This window comes from Sinocyclocheilus grahami, unplaced genomic scaffold (genome assembly GCF_001515645.1).
Source record: "Sinocyclocheilus grahami isolate Dianchi unplaced genomic scaffold, SAMN03320097.WGS_v1.1 scaffold73.1, whole genome shotgun sequence".
Classification (NCBI taxonomy): Eukaryota; Metazoa; Chordata; class Actinopteri; order Cypriniformes; family Cyprinidae; genus Sinocyclocheilus; species Sinocyclocheilus grahami.
Window position 1 is genome coordinate 1,374,122 of NW_015505252.1, and position 21,300 is coordinate 1,395,421.

Below are 21,300 nucleotides of genomic sequence, written 5' to 3' on the forward strand. Positions count from 1 at the left end.
GTCAAATAGGTGCTTAAAAGATTTTGGCCAATGGCGGCCATGTTTTTTGAGATATGCAAATATCCTCATAGGCACTCGTGCCACTTTAGACCAAGACGCTGCATACCAATTTTCAAGTCGATCAGACCAATGGCTGCCTAGTTATAGCTGAATTTATGTTTTTTTCTGTCTTATAGCGCCCCCAAGTGGCAGAGGTGCGCAATTCTTTTTATTTGACCAAAGATTGAGCTCATACATATGTGTACCGAGTTTGGTGAAGATATCTCATTCCGTTCAAGAGTTATACCTAAAATAACATTTGGCTAACGTTAGCATAGATGCTTTTTGGGGAACGGTTTCGCGCAACAATCGAAATTTAAACTTTTTTTTGATAATTATTGATATTCAATGTCCACCGAATATTTTTGCAGTGGTTTGGTTCCGATCAGGCGAAAAACCTAGGACTAGTTCGCAAAAGTAAGTTTGGGATATAGGTCAATTTTACGGAAAAACCGTGCGTCCTAGAGAAAATCTGAGAAAATCTGACCCAAGGATCGCAACGATGTAAAATTTTTGAGTCTACGACAAAAGGTGCACGAGTTAGGGCCAAAAATGTCTGAAATTTTAGTTTTTTGCGCTGTAGCGCCACCTATTGGCCGATTGGGCTGAAACTTTGATAGGTTCTCCCCAAATTGAGCTCTATCATTTGGCCAAGTTTCAAGTCTCTAGGCCGTACGGTTTGGCCTGCACGATCAGTTTTAGGGGAGAAGAAGAATAATTTAAAAAAAATTAAAAATCCTAACAATTACAATAGGGTTTCAGCACTTCGTGCTTGAACCCCTAATAATGTTGCAGAGGAAGAAAACCTTAAGGGTGCTAAAATGAATAGATGAATGTGACCCTGCCTGAACCAAAAAAACAGTCTTAAGTAGCACGGGTATATTTGTAGCAATAGCCAAAAATACATTGTATGGGTCAAAATTATCGATTTTTCTTTTATGTCAAAATCATTAGGATATCAAGTAAAGATTATGTTCCATGAAGATATCTTGATAATTTCCTACCATAAATATATAAAAACTTCATTTTTGATTAGTAATAAGCATTGCTGAAGACTTAATTTGGACAACTTTAAAGGTGATTTTCTCAATATACATTTTTTCTTGCACCCTCAGATTCCAGATTTTCAAATAGTTGTATCTCAGCCAGATACACAAACATAAGACACACGCATGCTGAAGTATTAGATATCAGCAGATGGGGAACGGATGCCGATTTGCTGACTCACTCCGCTATAAAGTGTTCATTACGAGATCTTTCCTCTGACAACATCGAAAATGCATTAGAAAGTACAGCGTGAGTTTTAAAACGTGGCCTCTGCGCTGACAGGAAGTTAAAAGATCCATGAAATGAAAAGAGACCGAGATACAACAGCCACAGAAATTGATTTTCTGATGCTAAATGTGGCTGTGGTGGACTGATCAATCACGCTTGTTTGTGAATGTGGCGTTACAGGACGGCCCAGCGTGGTAAACACAATGAAATGGCCCTCAGGAGCCATACAGCTAAAACTGTGGTTGACCAACAAGAACATAATCAGTTCTGCACCATCCACCAAAAACATGTCATGTAATTGGTATGGTTAGTTCTGCAGAGAAATTAGTTACAGGCCCTGTAATGTTTTCATAGTCACTGTGTTAGTCTATTGGAGGAATAGTTATTCTGTTTTGTAGTGAATGGGTGCCGTCAGAATGAGAGTCCAAACAGCTGATAAAAACATCACAATAATCCACACCTCTCCAGTCCATCAGTGAAGCCAAAAGCTGTGTTTGTAAGAAACAAATCCATCATTAAGGGCAATTATTTTGGCCAAAGTGAAGTTAAAAAGGCAAAGTAAATTATTGTGATGTTTTTATCAGCTGTTTGGACTCTTATTCTGACGGCACCCATTCACTACAGAGGATCCATTGCTGAGCAAGTGATGCAATGCTACATTTCTCCAAATCTGATGAAGAAACAAACTCATCCACATCTTGGATGGCCTGAGGGTGAGGACATATTAGCAAATGTTCATTTTTGGGTGAACTATTCCTTTAAGAAGTCAACCTAAGAAAGGATTACTTATAGTTGGAAAGTATTTTAACATCCAAAAAATGACATGCAAATCATCAGAGCATGCAGCAGAGAAAAAGACGGGAGTAATACCTCTCCGGTTAACAGGATCTTTCGCCACATAAGCGACGTAATCAGTCGTGTCCTGTTGATAGAAGACACAGAGAATGATTCAAAGCTAAACTGAGCTAATTCCACTTCTACATGCTTTTATGAGCATGTTTCTTTAAAGCTGTCACATAATGGCAAACAGGATATTTCTTGCACTTTTGAAATGAGTTTGATGTATTACGTACGTTGAAATTCACAACTCATCCTCTAATTATTGAAACTGGACTACAAAAATTACTCATTTGTCAATGGTCATGATGACATCATGAGCTCATTAACATATAACCATCCATACTTTAATATTGAAAGACCAGAACATGTCATGATTATGACATTTACATGAAAAACTGACTCATTCATGAAATCACAATCAAAACAATAATGACTATTATATGAAATTGTCATTATGACATCACCTCTAAGAGCTCATTAACATATGACCGCCTACATTTACACATTATAAACGGCAAATACAACTTATTCATGAAATTGACATATTTTTACACCACAACCATGAGCTCATTAACAGATGACCACCCACATTTACATATTAAAAATTGCTAAACTGACCCATTCACGTTTTCATAATGAGATTTTCCCCCCACTTTCCATAGTTTTACTTCAGTGCTAGGTTAGAATTTTGTGAACTTTATGAATGAAAGATCAAAAGGATAAACATTGCAGATTTATTTTCAAAGCTGCCTCTGCTCATATTTACCAAGGGTGCCAATATTAGTGGAGGGCACTGTACATTAACATACTAAAAACTGCAAAACTGACTCATTCATGAAATTGTCATGATTATGAAATTGCATCTATGATCTCTTTATCATATGACCACCCAAATTTACACATTACAAACAGCAAAAATTACTAATTTTTGAAACTGAGATGATAATGACGTCACATCTTATTAACATATGACCGCCCACATTTATATATTAAAAACTGCAAAAAGGCTTCAGCCTACACCTTTTTCGGGTTAATATGTAAAATTACATATAATTGTTTGGAATAGTGTATGAGGACTGAAATAAATCTACTGAACTGAACTGAATTACTAATTTGTGAAACTGTCATGATTGTGGCATCACACCTATGAGCTCATTAGCATATGACTCAAAAGGATAAACATTGCAGATTTATTTTCAAAGCTGCCTCTGCTCATATTTACCAAGGGTGCCAATATTAGTGGAGGGCACTGTACATTAACATACTAAAAACTGCAAAACTGACTCATTCATGAAATTGTCATGATTATGAAATTGCATCTATGATCTCTTTATCATATGACCACCCAAATTTACACATTACAAACAGCAAAAATTACTAATTTTTGAAACTGAGATGATAATGACGTCACATCTTATTAACATATGACCGCCCACATTTATATATTAAAAACCGCAAAAAGGCTTCAGCCTACACCTTTTTCGGGTTAATATGTAAAATTACATATAATTGTTTGGAATAGTGTATGAGGACTGAAATAAATCTACTGAACTGAACTGAATTGCTAATTTGTGAAACTGTCATGATTGTGGCATCACACCTATGAGCTCATTAGCATATGACCAACCATATTTACATATCAACATCTATTTAATATTCAGCAACCTGATAAAAAACAAGTATGCAGAAACTAGCAATAATGAAGTAATTAAATTATTAAACACAAGTCTTAAAGGTACAGTAGCTTATTTAGTGAAAATAATGGTGGTAATAAATAATCGCTAAAAGCTAACTTGCACAGCTTTTGGTGTAAAAAACATTACAAATAAGATAAATACCACTAGAACATATTTATTATTGGCCCCGTCCTTTATTAACAGAAACACTAAAGTTGTTCTACTGGATATGCTCTTAAACAGCTTCGTTTTTCGGAGCGCTCTGAGATTTGCCATGCAGTGTGGTGAGACTGAATGTCAGCTGAAGAATGAATCACGGGTGTGATGTTGTAAAGTCTTACCGGATCTCCACCGGAGGCAAAGGATATGGACTGCATGTGATGATTGGCTATTATCTGTGGAAACAGGAAGGAGCATCACTCATCTGCAATAGAACACTGCATCCTGAGAATGAGAGAGGAGAGAAGTGTGTTTCTGGACCTGTTTGGAGTCCGGTGTCATCAGGTTTAAACTGCTGGTGGAGATGTTGAGGTTGATACTCATACCAGCAAACTGCAGGTTACTCTTGCCCAGAATACTGGAGAGGAGTTTCGAGGGAGGCTGAGAGAGAGCAACACAGGCTCAGGTTTTCATCTTCAGGCTTTCTTAATTGCTTCTTAACTTCTTACATGTGATAAAGTTTGCAAAATTTGATGATTGCTTATTTCTTAGACTGCTTGATAATTATTTGTTCTGCATCGACATCGTAGCTTCATCCACACAAAATCATGTTCCACAAGGTAAGATGAAATAAATATGTTCTAAATGACTTGTTTAATTTATTATATTATTGCAGTACTGTTATTTTTATTTATTTTAATATATTGCTTTGTTCTGCTTCGAATTGTAGCTTCATCCACAGCGAAATCTCATTGATCCAAAATCATGTGCCGCAAATAATGATGAAATATGTTCTAAATAATTTTGCAATTTTATTTTCTTTTCTTTTTAATATTTTATTTAAAATTGTGTTCATTCTTATTATAATGATGTTTAATTTGTAGTTTTATCATTTTATTTATAATTTATTTTACTAATTTTCGTCCTGCATTGAATAGAAGCTAATGTGAACAGTGAAATCTTACTGGTCCAAAATCATATTCCACAAATAAAATTAAATATTTCCTGAATATTTAAAAAAAAAATATATATATATATATATACCGGTATTTGATTAATTCTCTTATACTGATATTTCATTTGTAGCATTGTTACTTAATCTATTTGACAATTTTTTTTCTGCATTGAATAATAGCTTCGTCCACAGAGAAATCTTACTGCTCCAAAATCATGTTCCACAAATATAGATTAAATATGTTCTAAATTATTTTATTTTCATTATACTGAGACTTCATTTGTAGTAGTATTATTTTACTTTATTTTACTAATTTATTTAGCTGTAAACGCTTTGTCAATTAGAATGCAGTGTTTTGCCTAACACACTAAAATGAAACTGAAATTCAATTCAAATCACTCCAGTCAGTCTTCATTCATATAACAAAATGGAAGAACATTCATCAAATAAAAATCACGCATGCAATGCATCATTCTGTGTTTGTTTGCTAAATCGATCCAATGTTGTGTCATTAAATCGGGACATACGGCATGGCACGGCACGCTTTAAAGCTTTCCTAAAATCCGCACGCACACGTCCCTTTCCATGGCTGCAAACGTGCATCACACACACACACAGCAGGAGGCAGGAGGGCTGATTACTGCTGCTCAGTACAGAATGAGTCACCGTGCTAACAGTATGCCCACACACACACACACACACACACACACACACACACACACACACACACTGCAGCACGCCATTTCTCTTTCTCCAGCCTTTATTTGATCTCTAACCGTCTTTATCTCACTCCAAACCTTCTGATGCTCCTCTTTTAGTCTTTTCCTTACTTATTCCTCCTTTTCCGTCTTATATTTCTCCATCTGCATCAATAACCTCCACCTCTGACCACTTCCTGTTGTCATGTGCAATAATCTATAGCTCTCTCTATCTCTGCTCGTCTCTGGTGTTTTTGAATTAAATTCAACGTAACTCAATTTGCTTCATTCACATTGTTGTCTTAGAAAACGGTCAGGTTTCATGGAAAGCAATAATTGCTCAAGCTAAGACAAATCTGCAGACTTTTTCACATTTTCTGTGCTGATTTGTTAGGGTAAATATGCAGAAGTATGTGGATTGGATTTAAGAATGGTAAAATGTATGAGATCAGAGTACTACACTCTTACTGGTAGCTGAAAGCAATGTTATTTTAGCATCACTGATATGCCATTATAGTTTTTATTAATATTTAAAAATATATATATTTTTATACTTTGAGGTATTTTCATAATTTTTGTTAAAGTTTTAGTAATTTTGCTCCGTTTTATTCATTTTATTTTATTTGTATTAATTTTTTTGTATATAGTTTTTATTAATTTTATTTTCAGTTTTAGGTTTAGTTATTTTAGTACTTAGAGTCAAACTAAACAAAAATGAGAAATGTTGGCTTGGCAGCTAGCTGAGTAAATAATTTTATTTTAAATCACTTAAGGAATTTTATATTAAGATTAAATATATTCTGAATAATTTCATTTTATATTTTAATATTTTATTTCATATTGTATTAAGTCTTATTATATTTATATTTAATTTGTAGCACTGTTACTTTAATTTATTTCACTCATTTTTGTCCTGAACTGAATAGCTTTGTCCACACTGAAATCTCACTGGTCCAAAATCATGTTCCTCAAATAAAGATTAAGTATGTTCTTCTGAATAATTATTTTATTCTGCAACTATAAGTATATAATTTTATATTAAATCACTTAATGTTTATTTTATTTCAAGGCACAAAAATGTTAAGAACCCTGGCTGAAAGCATTTTCAAATGAGCCAAAATGCAAAAAAGTTCGAAGTCCAACTTTACAAGGCTTTATATTGTACTTTTAAGACTTTTTCAAAGCTAAATGCATTGCAATATAACAAGTTTATGTTCAAATGCATTTATTATTTGCTTTAAGATATTTGCACACATTCTGACTGTACCTTTCTCTTGCGCAGAGCTCCTTTGGCACCAGGGACGGCTTCACACACCAGACTGATCGCCTCCCTGCCGAGAGAAATTACAAAAATATGAAGACGTGAGTAATTCTGAAGTACAGAAGCCAGCAACTGTCAAGATGCTGTGTGAAAACAGTGGCACTGCAGCGGCATTCAGTCTGGGATCCATTTGATCACTTTCTGTGAATCTGGCCCAAAGATCGTCGCATATGAATCTAGAATTTTTTATTGTTCATGACGACATCCAGAGAACAGGGTTGCCGAAGGTTGATATTAATAAATATAAACAATAACATAACCATACTAATACTTTACACAAAATATAAAATATTATATAAATAGAATTAAGAAAAATTAGTGCAGATCATTATATTTTTCATATACATATATACAGTATGGTGGCCAAAATTATTAGAACACGAGTTAGTTTTAAGTCAGTTATTTCTATCTTTTGCTGTAGTGTGTCAGTAGGAAATATATACATACATATAGTGGAAAGAAAATAAAGTATATTTTAATACCAAAACTGTTATTTTGCACTGTGACTTCCTTTTCATAGCAATAAGGCACATCTTCCCCATTTTCTTTTCATGCTTTTAGACAATTCTAATCTCATTAATGCTGATTTTCACTAGACGCTCATTACTGTAGTACATTTAAGTAAGCATAATTAAGTAAGCATAAATGCAATGCTACCAATTCTACCATACTGTATACATTTTTTTTTACATTATAGCAATAATTGGGAATTTAAAAAATAACAGTCATTAAAAAATGTAATTACAATAACTTTACAATGCAATAAATATGAATGCTCCTAAAAGCTGGATAAAATATAATTCCTTATTTTTTTCTGGACATGTTCTTGACACATCGATTTTGATCGACTTTTAATGTTTTACACAATACGTTCAACGTTCAAGCTCAGTTTCTGGACCTGTCCTTGTGTCCAGAGAGCGCTCGGGAACGGCTGGTGTGTTCCTGTGAACACTACAGCAGGAAGTCAGGCAGAAAAGAGGATATGACATGTCATCTCCAGCGCTGCTAATGCTAGCGGCCCACACAGCCCAGCGTTCAATAAACAAGCAGCATCCGCTGGGATCCGATCTGATGTTACGCAATGACTCATCAGCACACATTCACATCTCACGCACTCATTTTAGCAACAATAAATGAGTGTTTGGCTGCGGATTCAAATCAAGAAAAAGCATAAAAATGCCATGAAAGAGCTGATAGCAGTCATGTAACGCCACACAGGGTCATTAACTGTGATGTAACCGTAAAGCAACCAAAAAGCAGCGTACAAAAGCCATTAACTGTGATTTAGCAGCAAAACAACAGACAAACATAAATATTTATAAATATATAAACATAAAAGAGAAACATACAATAGAGAAAACAACATCTGAATCACACTCTCCCCAATGTCCTCTCTGTCATATGTACAATTGGAAAGTCCGAATCATTTTAGTGAATTGGTTCATTTAGTTCACAAAAGTCCTTAGGCTGTGTTTTAAAATAGTGCTGTCAAACGATTAATCGCGATTAATCGCATCCAAAATAAACGTTTTTGCTATTATACATAATATATGTGTGTGTGTTGTGTATATTTATTATGTATACATAAATACACACACATACAGCATATATTTTGAAAATATTTACATGTATATATTTATATTCATATCATTTATATCATATATAAATTTGTTTAATATATAAACGTTAAATTTTTCTACAATATATACATGCATGTGTGTGTATTTATATATACATAATAAATGTACAGTATACACACATATATTATGTAAACAAAAACCTTTATTTTGGATGCGATTAATCGTTATTTTAAAGTCACAAAAAACAAACAAATAAATAAAATAAATAAATAAAAATGAATTCTTAAACGTAAATAAATATAAATACAATTATCTGTGCCCTTTTTTATTTCTATAAATAATTTTATTAAAAAATAAACAAACAAATAAGCAAACAAAGTGATCTGTACCCTTTTTGTAAATGTTTTTCGTTTTAATTAATTTTATTTAATAATAAATGTATAAATTGTTAAATAAAATAAAAACCTAGGAAAATAAGGGCAGATAATTAAATCTTTTTATTTTGTGATTATTAATCATATTAATCTATATTTGCACTCAGAGTTGGTAAAACAGTAATTGTATCTCAATTTTATAGTTTTTTTCTATATAAAATAGATTTAGCAACAAACTAAAGTACACTACACTACTATTTATTTTCATTTACTTAAAATGTATTAATAATATGCATAATAATATGTATAATAATATACCTAAAATAATAAATAATTTTAAATTTAGATAAGATATTTTCATTTATTTCACTAACTGTGGAAACTTTATAAATTATCTTTTTTTTTTTATTAGATGGAAAGCATAACTGAATCCCAATTCACATAAAACTAAACAGTAATTGGTAATTCATTAATAGTAATTTGCAATTCGCAATACACTAAAATATTACCAAATTAACCATTATGATGGGAAGTGTGCATCTGTGCATGCTATTTCAGCTAATATTACCCACAATTCCTTGCACAAAATAAAATGAAAACGTTTGTGACTGTGTTATATTTTTTAATTTGTAGAAAGACAGAGAGAGTTGTATTACCGTGTGATTTGTGAGCGTGTGTTGAAGTCCAGGGATCTCATGGACCGGAGAACTTCAATGCAGCCCAAATACTGAAAAAGAAGTGCAGAAATGTGATTAGAACAGCTCATAATCATCTTTTCTTCAAAACTAGATATTGTTATTGCTCACTGTGTGATAAAAAACCACAGTAATTTTCAATCCAACTTCAACTGATTACTTTAAAGTCAACATGATATCAAAATTAAGCCTAATTTCTTTAGACATGTCTGTAGTCTTGTATTTTTCCAGGTGAAATATTGTGCTGTGTGAGTGTGTGATGTGTTGAACAGCACTGACTGCAACATACACTACATTCATTCATCCATAAACAGGAACATTGTGTCCATTTTGGCCTCGTGTCTGTGCTAACATTGCACATCAGCAGGTGGTTTTGGTCCTTTAAGCAGCTTGACATGCTGTGGTTATAATGAACAGTCATTGTACAAACAATAATAATAAACACAGGTTGTGAACCACATGAGGGTGATGATTAATTAATGAAAGTGTCTTCATTTTTTGGGTGAACTATTTCGTTAATACTTTAATCTGCTCGTCTACAGTCTCACACTGTTAAACACACACACACACCACCTCTGACCAATGTCACACATCCACACACACACACACACACTCACACACACCACCTCTGACTAATGTCACACATCCACACACACACACACACATACACACACCACCTCTGACTAATGTCACACATCCACACACACACACACACACATACACACATACACACACCACCTCTGACTAATGTCACACATCCACACACACAAACACACACACACACACACACACACACACAAACACACACACACACACGCACACACACACCACCTCTGACTAATGTCACACATCCACATACAAAACACACACACTGACACGCCGGTTAAACTCACTTTTATGCAGACACACAATTAAACAGTAAACAATAAAACAGAGTAATTCTAAATCATAGAGTGTAATTTCAGGTGTGATTTGGTCTAAACCACAGTATTATCGTGTCTGATCTGATCAAATGTTTTCACATAAACTCACTTTTTTTGGTAAGAGTGGATGGATGTTATTTGTTTTATTTCAGTGTAAAATGAGTCTGTCATTTATGCTAAAATAAAATAAAAATGATTAACTACAAAAGCAACAAAAAAAAACCTGACACTGAAAAAATGCAGTTTTAAGGATTAATCTTGTGTTCTTTAATCTATAAAAAAGCTCATAACACTTACCCTACATGAACTATTTAAGAAAGTATTAATTAAAATCATTAAAAATATATAAAATAAAAAGGATTAATTACAAAAGCAAAAAAACAAAAAAACATATTCATTCCCCTAATATTATTTAATCTATAAAAGGCTCAAAATCCTAACCCTTCATGAACTAAAGTATTAATTACAATAAATAAAATAAAAATATTAAACTAAAAAAGCCACAAAAAAAGGACACTGAAAAAATTGCATGCTTCAGCTTTAAGGATTATTCTCATATTTAATCTATAAAAGGCTCAAACCCTAACCCTAAATGAACCAAATAAGAAAGTATTAAATTAAATTAATTAAATAAAAAAATAAATGATTCACTACAAATGCAAAAAATTAATGATTCATCTCATATTCTTTTATTCTTTAATCTATCCACCTTATTCTTCCCTGTAAATTCTATGGGTCTAGCTTCCAGTCTCATTCACTTCCAGCTATTTTTAGCTGTACAAAACAGATCGTTTTGCTGCTTGATATTGAAAGTTGGTGTGTCTTACCATATTATTTTAATGTATTATCTTAATTATGAACACACTGGTTTGTAATGCAAACAGTAATTTTGCGTAATAATGCAAAACGTTGAAGAATAAGGTGGATAAAAAGCTCAAAATCCTAACCCTATGAACTATGTATAAGAAAGTATTAAGTATTAAAGTAATAATAAATAAAATAAAATAAAAAGAATAACAACAAAAGAAAAAAATGAGAGAGAAGACATTGAAGAAATGTATGCTCCATCTAAAGGATCTCAAACTCAAAACCCTAATCCTAAACGAAATATGAATTTCTTGAATAAAATATAATAAATAAAAAAATGACACTAAAAAAATATATGCTCTAACTTACAGGATTCGTCTCATTTTATTTTATCTTAAATTCGAAATCCTTCAAATAAAATTTATAAAAATCAATAAAATCCAAAAATCATTATAGATAAACAGCCAGCAAACTAGGGCTGCATGATATATCATTTCAGCATCAATATCGCGATGTGGCATTGTTTAGTACATCGATCGTTATATTTATATTGATCATTTTCTTTGCTCACACACAGACACAGTGTCTACACTGCACGCGACAAAGCAACCGATGCAAATCATTTGAACTTTGTGTCTGTACGTCACAAATAGAACGAGGCATCAGTTTACTATCGGGGATTTGTTGTGTCGCGCCGCATCCAGTGTAGACAGCATCACTGATTATAATGGGTTCATAGTATTTTGTCGCGTCCGGTGTAGACACGGTGAGAGCCACGCAGATGCACATGAACACCGAATTCCGTTCACTTCCGCGTCTGTTTGTGCCTGAAATGACACATATGTGCGAAATTACGTCAAAATGTATGTCTCTGCAAGTATCCTTGTAAACACAGTTGCTTATGGCTTAGGTGAAGGTAAACAATTGAGAAAGAAAAGGGATGTGTAACAGTATAATGACAGCAGTTTAATGTTCCTGAGGCTTTCTGTGTCATGAATGTTAATAAAACAACAAAACACAGAGAAAAATCACTTTGGTAGCTTTAACACAGATTTATTAGATTTAATTTACAGTGAAGACTATGCAGTGTTATTTTACGTTTGATTATTCAATTTCTGTACTTGAATACTGTTAGACTTACCTGAAAAACATTTCATTTGTATCTTTGTTCTATTATATATATCTATGCTTGTAATTTGGTTATTTTCTATGCTGATTTGCTCACTTACAAAATCACACCAATCATTGATTTTTTTCCCCAAATAGAGCTATTCAAGTCATCTGGTGATTTTTTATTTCATATTGCAATATACATGTATATTGCACAAAAAAAAAAGATATCGCAATGTGAGTTTTCTTCCAATATCATGCAGCCCTACAGCAAACACACTTGTATGTCAGCTGCGTATCAAAACCGAGCTACGCATGAGGCATCCGTGGAGAACGTGTCACTTCCTCTCCGGTCGATGACATTATCCATAAACCATGACATCACACATCAACACATCTCTGCTTTATTTAGCCTCTCACCTCACTGATCTCTCAATGCTGCATGACTCACTCATTCAGTCTCACTACAACTTTCCTTGACTAAATGAAATGTCACCTGCAGTAACCCACCTGAGGACCGACGAACCCACCGTCACATTCTTCCAGGAACACTGCAAATGCTGATTAGTTAAGTTTACTCAAGTGCTTTATGGAAAATTATCTCCTCACTGCCTCGTTTTTATTGCCCAAATTTACTCTGGTGTACGACTCAAAGCGCAGAAAGGAAACGAGGCCGGAAGCGGACGATGAGTCACTGCAATGTTTTGGCTGAAAACAATGACGGAGGCTTTGAGCTTATTGACTGATTGTATTAGACAAAATAATGTTTGCTTCTGTGTGTAAGCATAATGTAAAAATAATAATAATAACAATATAGATAATGACATAAATATAGGTTTTCAGCAACATTTGTTTTTCATGTTGTTTGTCACCGCAAAGAAGTGTCTACAACACAGTAAAACGTCAAATCAGAAATGACAGAAAAGTAAATGATTCAATATATATTTTAATATTAAATATATATTTATATATTTTAACATTAAATGTATATTGCAATATTTTTTAACACCTATAGGTTTTCAGCAACATACAGTAAAATGGCCAGAAAAGTAAATAACTTTAAATAAATGACAGAAAAGTAAATAATTATAATTAAAATAACATTAAATATACATTTTGGGACAATATATTTTTTTATATACTTTTTTCATGTTTTTTTTTGTCACTGCAAGGAAGTAGCTACTAAATATAGTCCCTAGTAAAAAAAATGCCATAATTAATTTAAAATAAATTTATTTCATAGTAAGTATTCTTCAAAACCATTTACATATTTATTGACATATCACTTAACACCTACTAATATAAAATTATAATTAAACTTTATTTGGAATATTTCTTTATTGCACAATTCACATTTCTTAATATTACACTTAAAATGTGCTTTAATATCACTATTAATAAGGCTTGTATGATCTCTGTATAATATCAGTGTTTAATGCAAAATATTTAAAGTGTACATGAAATATACTTGCAATAGCTACACTTTATCAATATCAAATATACTTAAGTATATTTCAGCACTACTTAAATGCATTAAGCACAAAATTAGTTGTTCCAATTGAGCAGACTTTAAGTTTACCAGTTTGATATAATAAAAGTGCAACTGCAGGGTATTTAAACATGTACATGTATTTGTAGTATAAAAAATTTATGTATTTCAAATACATTTTAGTATTTTTTTTACTAGGGGTACAATGACCATAAAATAAAAAATAAAATAAAAAATGTTATTACACCTATAGGTTTCTAGGAGCTGACAATAAAATGCCAAGATAATTATAGACAGTAAAATTAATTTAAATAAATGACAGAAAATTAAATCAATTAATATATATTGTAACATTAAATATATATTTTGCAATATTATTTTATTTTTTAAACTTTTTTCATGTTTTGTAACTGCAATGTCAATACAAAATGCCATGATAATCAAAGACAGTAAAATGACAAGAAACGTAAATAATTTTAAATAAATGATAGAAATGTAAATCATTTTCCCATAAAATTAAGGCCCAAAACACTCTACAAAAGTATGAAAACGCAAAGGCTTTGCAAGTTCATTTTCTCATGTCGCTGTGTTTTGAAATATATAAGTACATGCTGTATTCTAGGCAATGCCAACAGGGGGCTTTTGCATGAACTGTCTTCTTCTACAATCAGTTTCTATACTCAGATACTGTCATGGAGTTAAGAAATGTTGAGGAGCAAAGTTAAAGTTAGTTAAATAGCTGACATAATGCTATACACAAAATAACAGCAATTTACTTTACATTCATATTCACAGAACGACAACGGATCTTAATAAATGTATCAACAACTACACAGAACAGCACAAAACACACATAAATTAATTGACTCACTATACTGTCAAAAATATGGAATGTGTGCTATATATTCACAACACAGCATGACCTAAGTGCATTATTGCTTTTAATAAAAAAATGTATATATTAAGCTTACAAATTTTCACTTATAAACCTAATCAAGCAAGGGCTGGACCTAATGTCTGTAGTCTGTCTGAACGCTGGTCGCGTGTGTTTGAAAAGCAGTCAATGTCAGCAGCTGTCCTTTTAGTGAAATCGAGCATAGTGTGTGTGTGTGTGTGTGCGTTCATGCACAGGGTCACTCAATAAGTGAACTGTAAAGAATAACACACATTCAGCCCTGCAAAGGGACGCCAGAGGGGTTTAGTAGGGGCACCGCTAACTTTTGTCAACTAACTCTTACCAAAACACATCAAACTCAAACAAGGAGCTAGAAATACTGTCCTTTTCTTTCTCTGTCACTCTCTGTACGTTAAATGCTTAGAGAGACCTTCGTCATAGATAATAAAACACATCAATTTAGTTCCCATCAATTGCACGCCGGTTTGAACGATTTAATTCAGTCGTGCTGGCGCTTCGTGTTTTGCCTCTACAGCAATTGTCTATTCAGAAGGAAAAAAGCTAGAAGGGAATAATGTATGATTCATGCTGCACGAATCCGAGTCACCTTTAGCTCAATGGAGCCGTGAACATGTTTATATGATCGTAAACACATTAGACGATACGCTTAAAATACATGATACCTTAAGATCTGAGGTCAATACGCATTGTCTGTTATACAAATATGTTCGTACAACGGAACTAAAATGCACTTATTAAAGGGGTCACATTTCAAGTTTTCCTTCGTCTTTAGAGTGTTACAAGCTGTTCGTGAATAGATAAGATCCCTAAAGTTGCAAAGACTAAAGTCTCAAACCCAAAGAGATATTCTTTATAAAAGCTAAGACTCGTCCACACCCCCCTAAAACGCCTCGTTTAAACACACCCCCACATGTCTACGTCACTATGTGGGAAGATTTGCATAACACTGCCCAAATGTTCACGCAAAGAAAGAAGGCGTAACTTTTATCCTCGCTGTAGTATTGTTGCCATCGTCGCCATGTCGTGAAGGCACTGTGTGTTTCGTTGTGAAAGCGAAAACTACTTAGTTTGGCCTTCCAATAGAGGACACAACTACAAATCAGTGGTTAAGTTGTATTTACAGCACACGCTTTTCAGACCGATGAGCTTTGTAAAAATCGATGCGTTTCAGAAAGGCGGGGCATAGAGGAGCAACAATAATGTACAGTATGTGGAAAATAATGTGCTTTTTAATCTTAAACCTCATAAACACATTGCATTGCACCAAATACACAAAATAATGTTCTTTTTAGCAACGTCATATGACCCCTTTAAAGCACAAACATCTCAAAAATGTCAGCAAACGACCCTAAAAGGAGACAATGATGTTGGTATTTGTATAATGCATGTATAGAAGACAAATGTACATGCCCTACGGAGTTTTCAAGTGTTTTCGGGAAATCCTTAATGAACGACATATATATATATATATATACATACATACATACATACACATAATTATATTTATGCATTTAAATCAAATGCACAGAAAGCAGGTGCTAAATGCATGCTAAACATGGCATACGTGCACATATTTGCACGAATCAAGATCTTTTGACTGTTGAAGTTATCATGTTTGTCTTTGCATATAGATGTGGACAAGAATAGGTGCTCTGTCCTGCACACGTCATGATCCCCGGAGACGATACAGTAACAGAACTGTAGCCGGAACAACATCCCCCTGGTCTGGTAACTGGTCACCGTGGTTACGCGATTTGCATGCACTTCCCTTTTGATGTGATAAACTTGCAGTTAATTTGAATAGATCAAATCGGCAGAGGTAAAAAATAAGTGGTCGCACGGACAACTGAACCACTATGTCTGTGATATTTAAGGAAAGCAGAGAATATATCACAATAACAATGTACATAGAGAAGATGGATAACTGAACTTATGTTATATTACAAAGGCAGTCAAAGTCTCTGAAATACACATGCGTGTAAGGCTGTGTTATGGTAAAAACATGCTATACTGTATATAATTAATTAAATAAAGCTATTTTGCAAAGCTATGATTGTACAAGACTGTTTCATTTTATTTACATGCAACATCGACACTGTTATTGAACTGAATAATGATACTGTTATCTTCTTTAGAGCTTCTTTACAGCCAATTTTACAACATTCTAACATTATTTTCCTGTTTATTAATGTGAAGCCGTTTTGAAACTATCTGTATTGTATAAAGCGCTATAGAAATAAATGTGATTTAATTTTAACGATGAGGAATATGAAAAATGTAGACTGAGACAAGCTTGATCAATGTCACACTTGCAACTTTCCACATTCAATTTAACTGATGTTTTGTTTTAGTATCACTGAGATACTATTCATATTTCGGATTCGTTTTTATTTTTACATTTTTCTGTATTTTTATTAATTTTAGTTAGTTTTAGCAATTTAGTTGTGTGTTTTTGCCATTTTTATTTTCTTTTTAATGTGTCTATATAGTTTTTTTTATTTTATTTTATAGTTTATATTAGTTATCATATAGTTTATATTGGTTTTTATTTCAGTTTTATTTTTAGATATTGTAGTACATCAAGTTAAATTAAATGAAAATGTGGTTCCTTGGAAACTAGTTTTTTTTTTAAGTATAATACTTTATTTCAAGTAATGTTTGGTTATGATTTTAGTACCCTGGTTGAATTACAGGTGCTTATGATATTAATTTCACTTATAAAATATTAAACACTGGTTATGCATAATCATCCTTTTGATTTGTTTCTATCAAGTTCCAACAAAGAAATCAAATCCAATGAGATGAAGTATCTTCACTTGTTCTAAATTTGGTCATTTACTCAAACAAACATGATTATTTAGTTCATACTGTATTAATTAATTTCCACCTATTTTTTTAACTGTAATATAAAATCCGATTTGCCTCATACCGCCCACCACCACATGCATGTAAGACTCAAGAGGAAACAGACGGCATGTAAACATGGTACTGTATGTGGAGGAACATTCTGTGCTTTTATGGTCACTTGTGAACGTAACAGTGCCGTTTCGAGTCACTGGCGACCTGCATTATTCCAAATCGTACACATAATCCTCTCTGTACCGGCACATGGATGGAAAACAACAAGGGAAACGCAGAAGACAGAAAGCATTTGGATCTTACCTTAACGACATACGTCACTCCAGGTCCGGAAATCTTTTCGCTGGAGTGCAGCCATCCACGAGAAGGCTTATTCACCAGCCCACTGCAGCCCGCGACACCCGTCCCTCCCAGGCCCCAGCCCTCTCCGCCGGGCTGAGACTCTTCCATCCTGCCCTTCTTCCCCGAGCTGGCCGAGCCGGGCTCCAGCGGGGCGTGAGGCGCTCCAGAGGTCGCAGGGAGGGCAGACGAGCCCGGGCTGCCGGATCCGCCTCCTGACGCTCCTCCCTGGAGCTTGGACACAGCCAGGTCCTTGACGGCGGACGGCAGGCCCTTGATGCCCAGCAGTCCAGAGGAGTTGGCGAATTTGAGGTTGGAGACTTTGTTGATGAGGGTGCAAAAGGTGCCGGACTCTTCAGCAGGGTCGGGCAGCAAGACCTCGGCTGGCCGGGCGTACGGAGGGTCGCCCACGGGCAGCGACGGCGGGACGGCCGAGACCTTGGCGTTCATGGAGAGACCGTGCAGAAGCTCATCGACAGACGTCACTGACTCATTCCGGAATCGGTTGTATTTAGCACGGTGAAGCATTCCCCTCGGTGTGCCAGCCTACACACGAACAGACACATCCAACTCCCAGCTGACCGTCCACTTCTTTAGCATGCTGGAGCCGAGAAAGCGTCCTCGAGGGTTCGAAGAAAGAGAGCGAGTGGCCGTCAGGAAAATCCGACGCCGCGCGGCAGCGGCAGCAGGAGCTCGGGGACCAAAAATAAACCACAAAACGCGGAATCCATAGAGACAGAGGACGACGAGAGAGAAAAGCAGCGCGAGGTCGCTCCTCTACAGAGATAGAGAGCCAGAGATGGCAGAGAGAGAGAGACAGAGCTCTAGTGAAGAGATGTCTCTCTCCCCCCCCGCATCCTGGCAGATCCCTGAACATGCATGACTCACTCGGAGAGAGAGAGAGAGAGAGAGAGAGAGACCCTTCTCAACAAAAGACTCACTCAACACTGCAGAGCACTTTCCGTTACAAAAAAACTCCCACTTACAGCTCGGTAGAACCAATCAATTCTCAAAATTCGCCCTGGCCGTAGGAACACCTCTCGCTTTTATTCAGTCCGAATAAACAGAACGGAAAAGATGTGATAAACAGATCACTGTAGTGAAATCCGAGCTCAGTCAGAATAAACTAGAATCAAAATCAGTCCACTGACATAATTCAATGCATAAAGTACCGTGCGTGTTGTTGGATCACATGTACGCCACACAGAATGAAACTTGAGTCGCCGTGCATGGCGATCGCTAATTTTCCGCACACGCAATCGCAGTTTTACTTGAATTCAGAAGCAAGGCTCTCTAGTGAAAAGGTGTGTTGCATGACTTGCCGTTGATTGAGAAATGATAATCTACCAAAATGACATGAAATATTTGAAAGCGTTCACCTTTCGCCCGCAACCGCATCAATCTGGTTGGTTCTACCTCGCTTATCCATCGCCATTGTTAACGGCAAGTTTCAAATGTGCTTGAATTTAAACCACAAGACCGATACGGCTTTATCTCTTTGTTTGTCACATTTGTTCTTCCTTACGTACTACGAAACGTCGGCATAAATCCATCCACGCCAGCACTCGAATATCCCCCCCTACAGAAGGCAAAAGAAGCTGAGCTTTGCTCCTCAATGGGCTTTGTTGAATAATTAAACATCCCTTTCAAACACAACCTCAAGATTCGATCTCACTAAAACGCCATCCAGATTCGGCGGGGATACAACTGTAAATAGTGATGTCAGATCTCCCGGCCCCATTAAAAAGCAGCCGACGGGATGAAGCCCGTGACATTAAGGCAGCAAAAAAACAGCCATTCATGTAAAATGTCCAGAAGAGCTCGTGACAGGGAAGCGGCAGTCATTCACAAGCTTCCTGTACTGCTGCGGCTAACGCACTGCAGTCCCTCCCAGCGTCTCGCTTTTCTGCCTGCCTGCAAATTGAAAAAAAAGAAGAAAAGACAGAGAGAGAGAGAGAGAGAGAGAGAGAGAGAGAGCGAGAGAGGAAGGGATTGTCTTCTTCGCTAAGACAAAGCGTTAAAAGTGCTCCTCGCTTGCTGTTGTCACAGTGATGCAGAAAAAAGATGCTGAGGAGAGGAAGAGAGGATGGTGGGCAAAAATGATTCAGGCTGGCTGTGAATGGAAAGGCAGACGGGCATACCGACGTTTCTGTGAATGAAGTCAGGCCTCGGCAGCTTTCTGCACGGCAATCCCTCGGGATGGATCCCAACTGCCCAATCAGGGAAGAGCAGGATGACTCATTCAGGGTAGGGTGGCTGAATAGTGGGGCAAACCACTTGAATCACAGGTGATGGGAGAATCCATTCTCACTCGAAAGCACTGCGTACTGCTGGCTGCATCGCTTCTAAACTCCTGAAAGCACGCAACCTGCTTCTAAAACGCATCTTGGCGAGATGCACGCCTTTTTCGGAAGAGAACAGCGATGCTCAATTGCACAGTCTGATATACTGGCCCCTCCTGAGTGCACATTTTGCACATTCATATGAATGAAGGCTGATCAAAGAACATAGACTGAACTGAATCGACTGAATTATATGATGCGGCCAGCACAGCTGAGCCGTTTGCTTGCAGTATGTTGATCTGGAAATTAAAAGCAGGCAGCAAAAACAAATAAAAGGAACTAGATTTGTGCATTTCTTGAGGAAAATTTCAGTTGTGATTCTTGTTGCAAAAGTCACCACAAGAATGCAAGGGTGCTGTGAGTGGTTACTGTACAGTTGCTAAGGTGTTCTGAATGTATTTCTTGTAATGCTATGCAGTTGGTAGGATATTAATTGCTATGCAGTTGCTAAGGTGTTCTGAGTGATATTTACTGTGATGCTATGTGGTTGCTAGGGTGTTCTGTGTGGTTTTTATTGTGATGCTGTGTAGTTGCTAGTGTATTAGGATGGTTACCAGAATGCTTATATGCAGTTGCTAATGTGTTCTGAGTGTTTTTTTATTGCTATGAGTTGTTTTTATTGTAATGCTATGCAGTTGGTAGGGTATTGGTTGCTAGGTGGTTGCTATGCAGTAGCTAAGGTATTTGGACAGTTAAACGAATGTTGCTGTGTGGTTGCTAAGGTATTACAGTGGTTGTCAGAATGTTTATATGCAGTTGCTAAGGTGTTCTGAGTGTTTTTATTGTTATTAAGGTGTTCTGAGTGATATTTATTCTGATGCTACACAGTTGCTAGGGTATTTGGATAATTACAAGAATGTTGCTATGTGGTTGCTATGGTGTTCTGGGTGGTTTTTAAATGTT

At 35.4% G+C, this 21,300-nt stretch overlaps 1 protein-coding gene across 1 annotated transcript in view; it reads right to left on the minus strand.

Annotated features, from left to right (window-relative positions):
• Window positions 1–20,518, minus strand: part of LOC107585661 (SHC-transforming protein 3-like) — a 39,232-nt gene extending 18,714 nt beyond the window's left edge. The window contains exons 1-6 of the mRNA XM_016272773.1: window positions 18,020–20,518; window positions 9,574–9,644; window positions 6,910–6,973; window positions 4,311–4,430; window positions 4,172–4,225; window positions 2,185–2,236 (exon numbers count right to left, since the gene is read on the minus strand). Of these exons, the coding sequence (XP_016128259.1) occupies window positions 2,185–2,236; window positions 4,172–4,225; window positions 4,311–4,430; window positions 6,910–6,973; window positions 9,574–9,644; window positions 18,020–18,583 (925 nt within the window). The 5' untranslated portion in view covers window positions 18,584–20,518. The remainder of the gene's footprint in view (window positions 1–2,184; window positions 2,237–4,171; window positions 4,226–4,310; window positions 4,431–6,909; window positions 6,974–9,573; window positions 9,645–18,019) is intronic.
• Window positions 20,519–21,300: the final 782 nt, after the last annotated feature.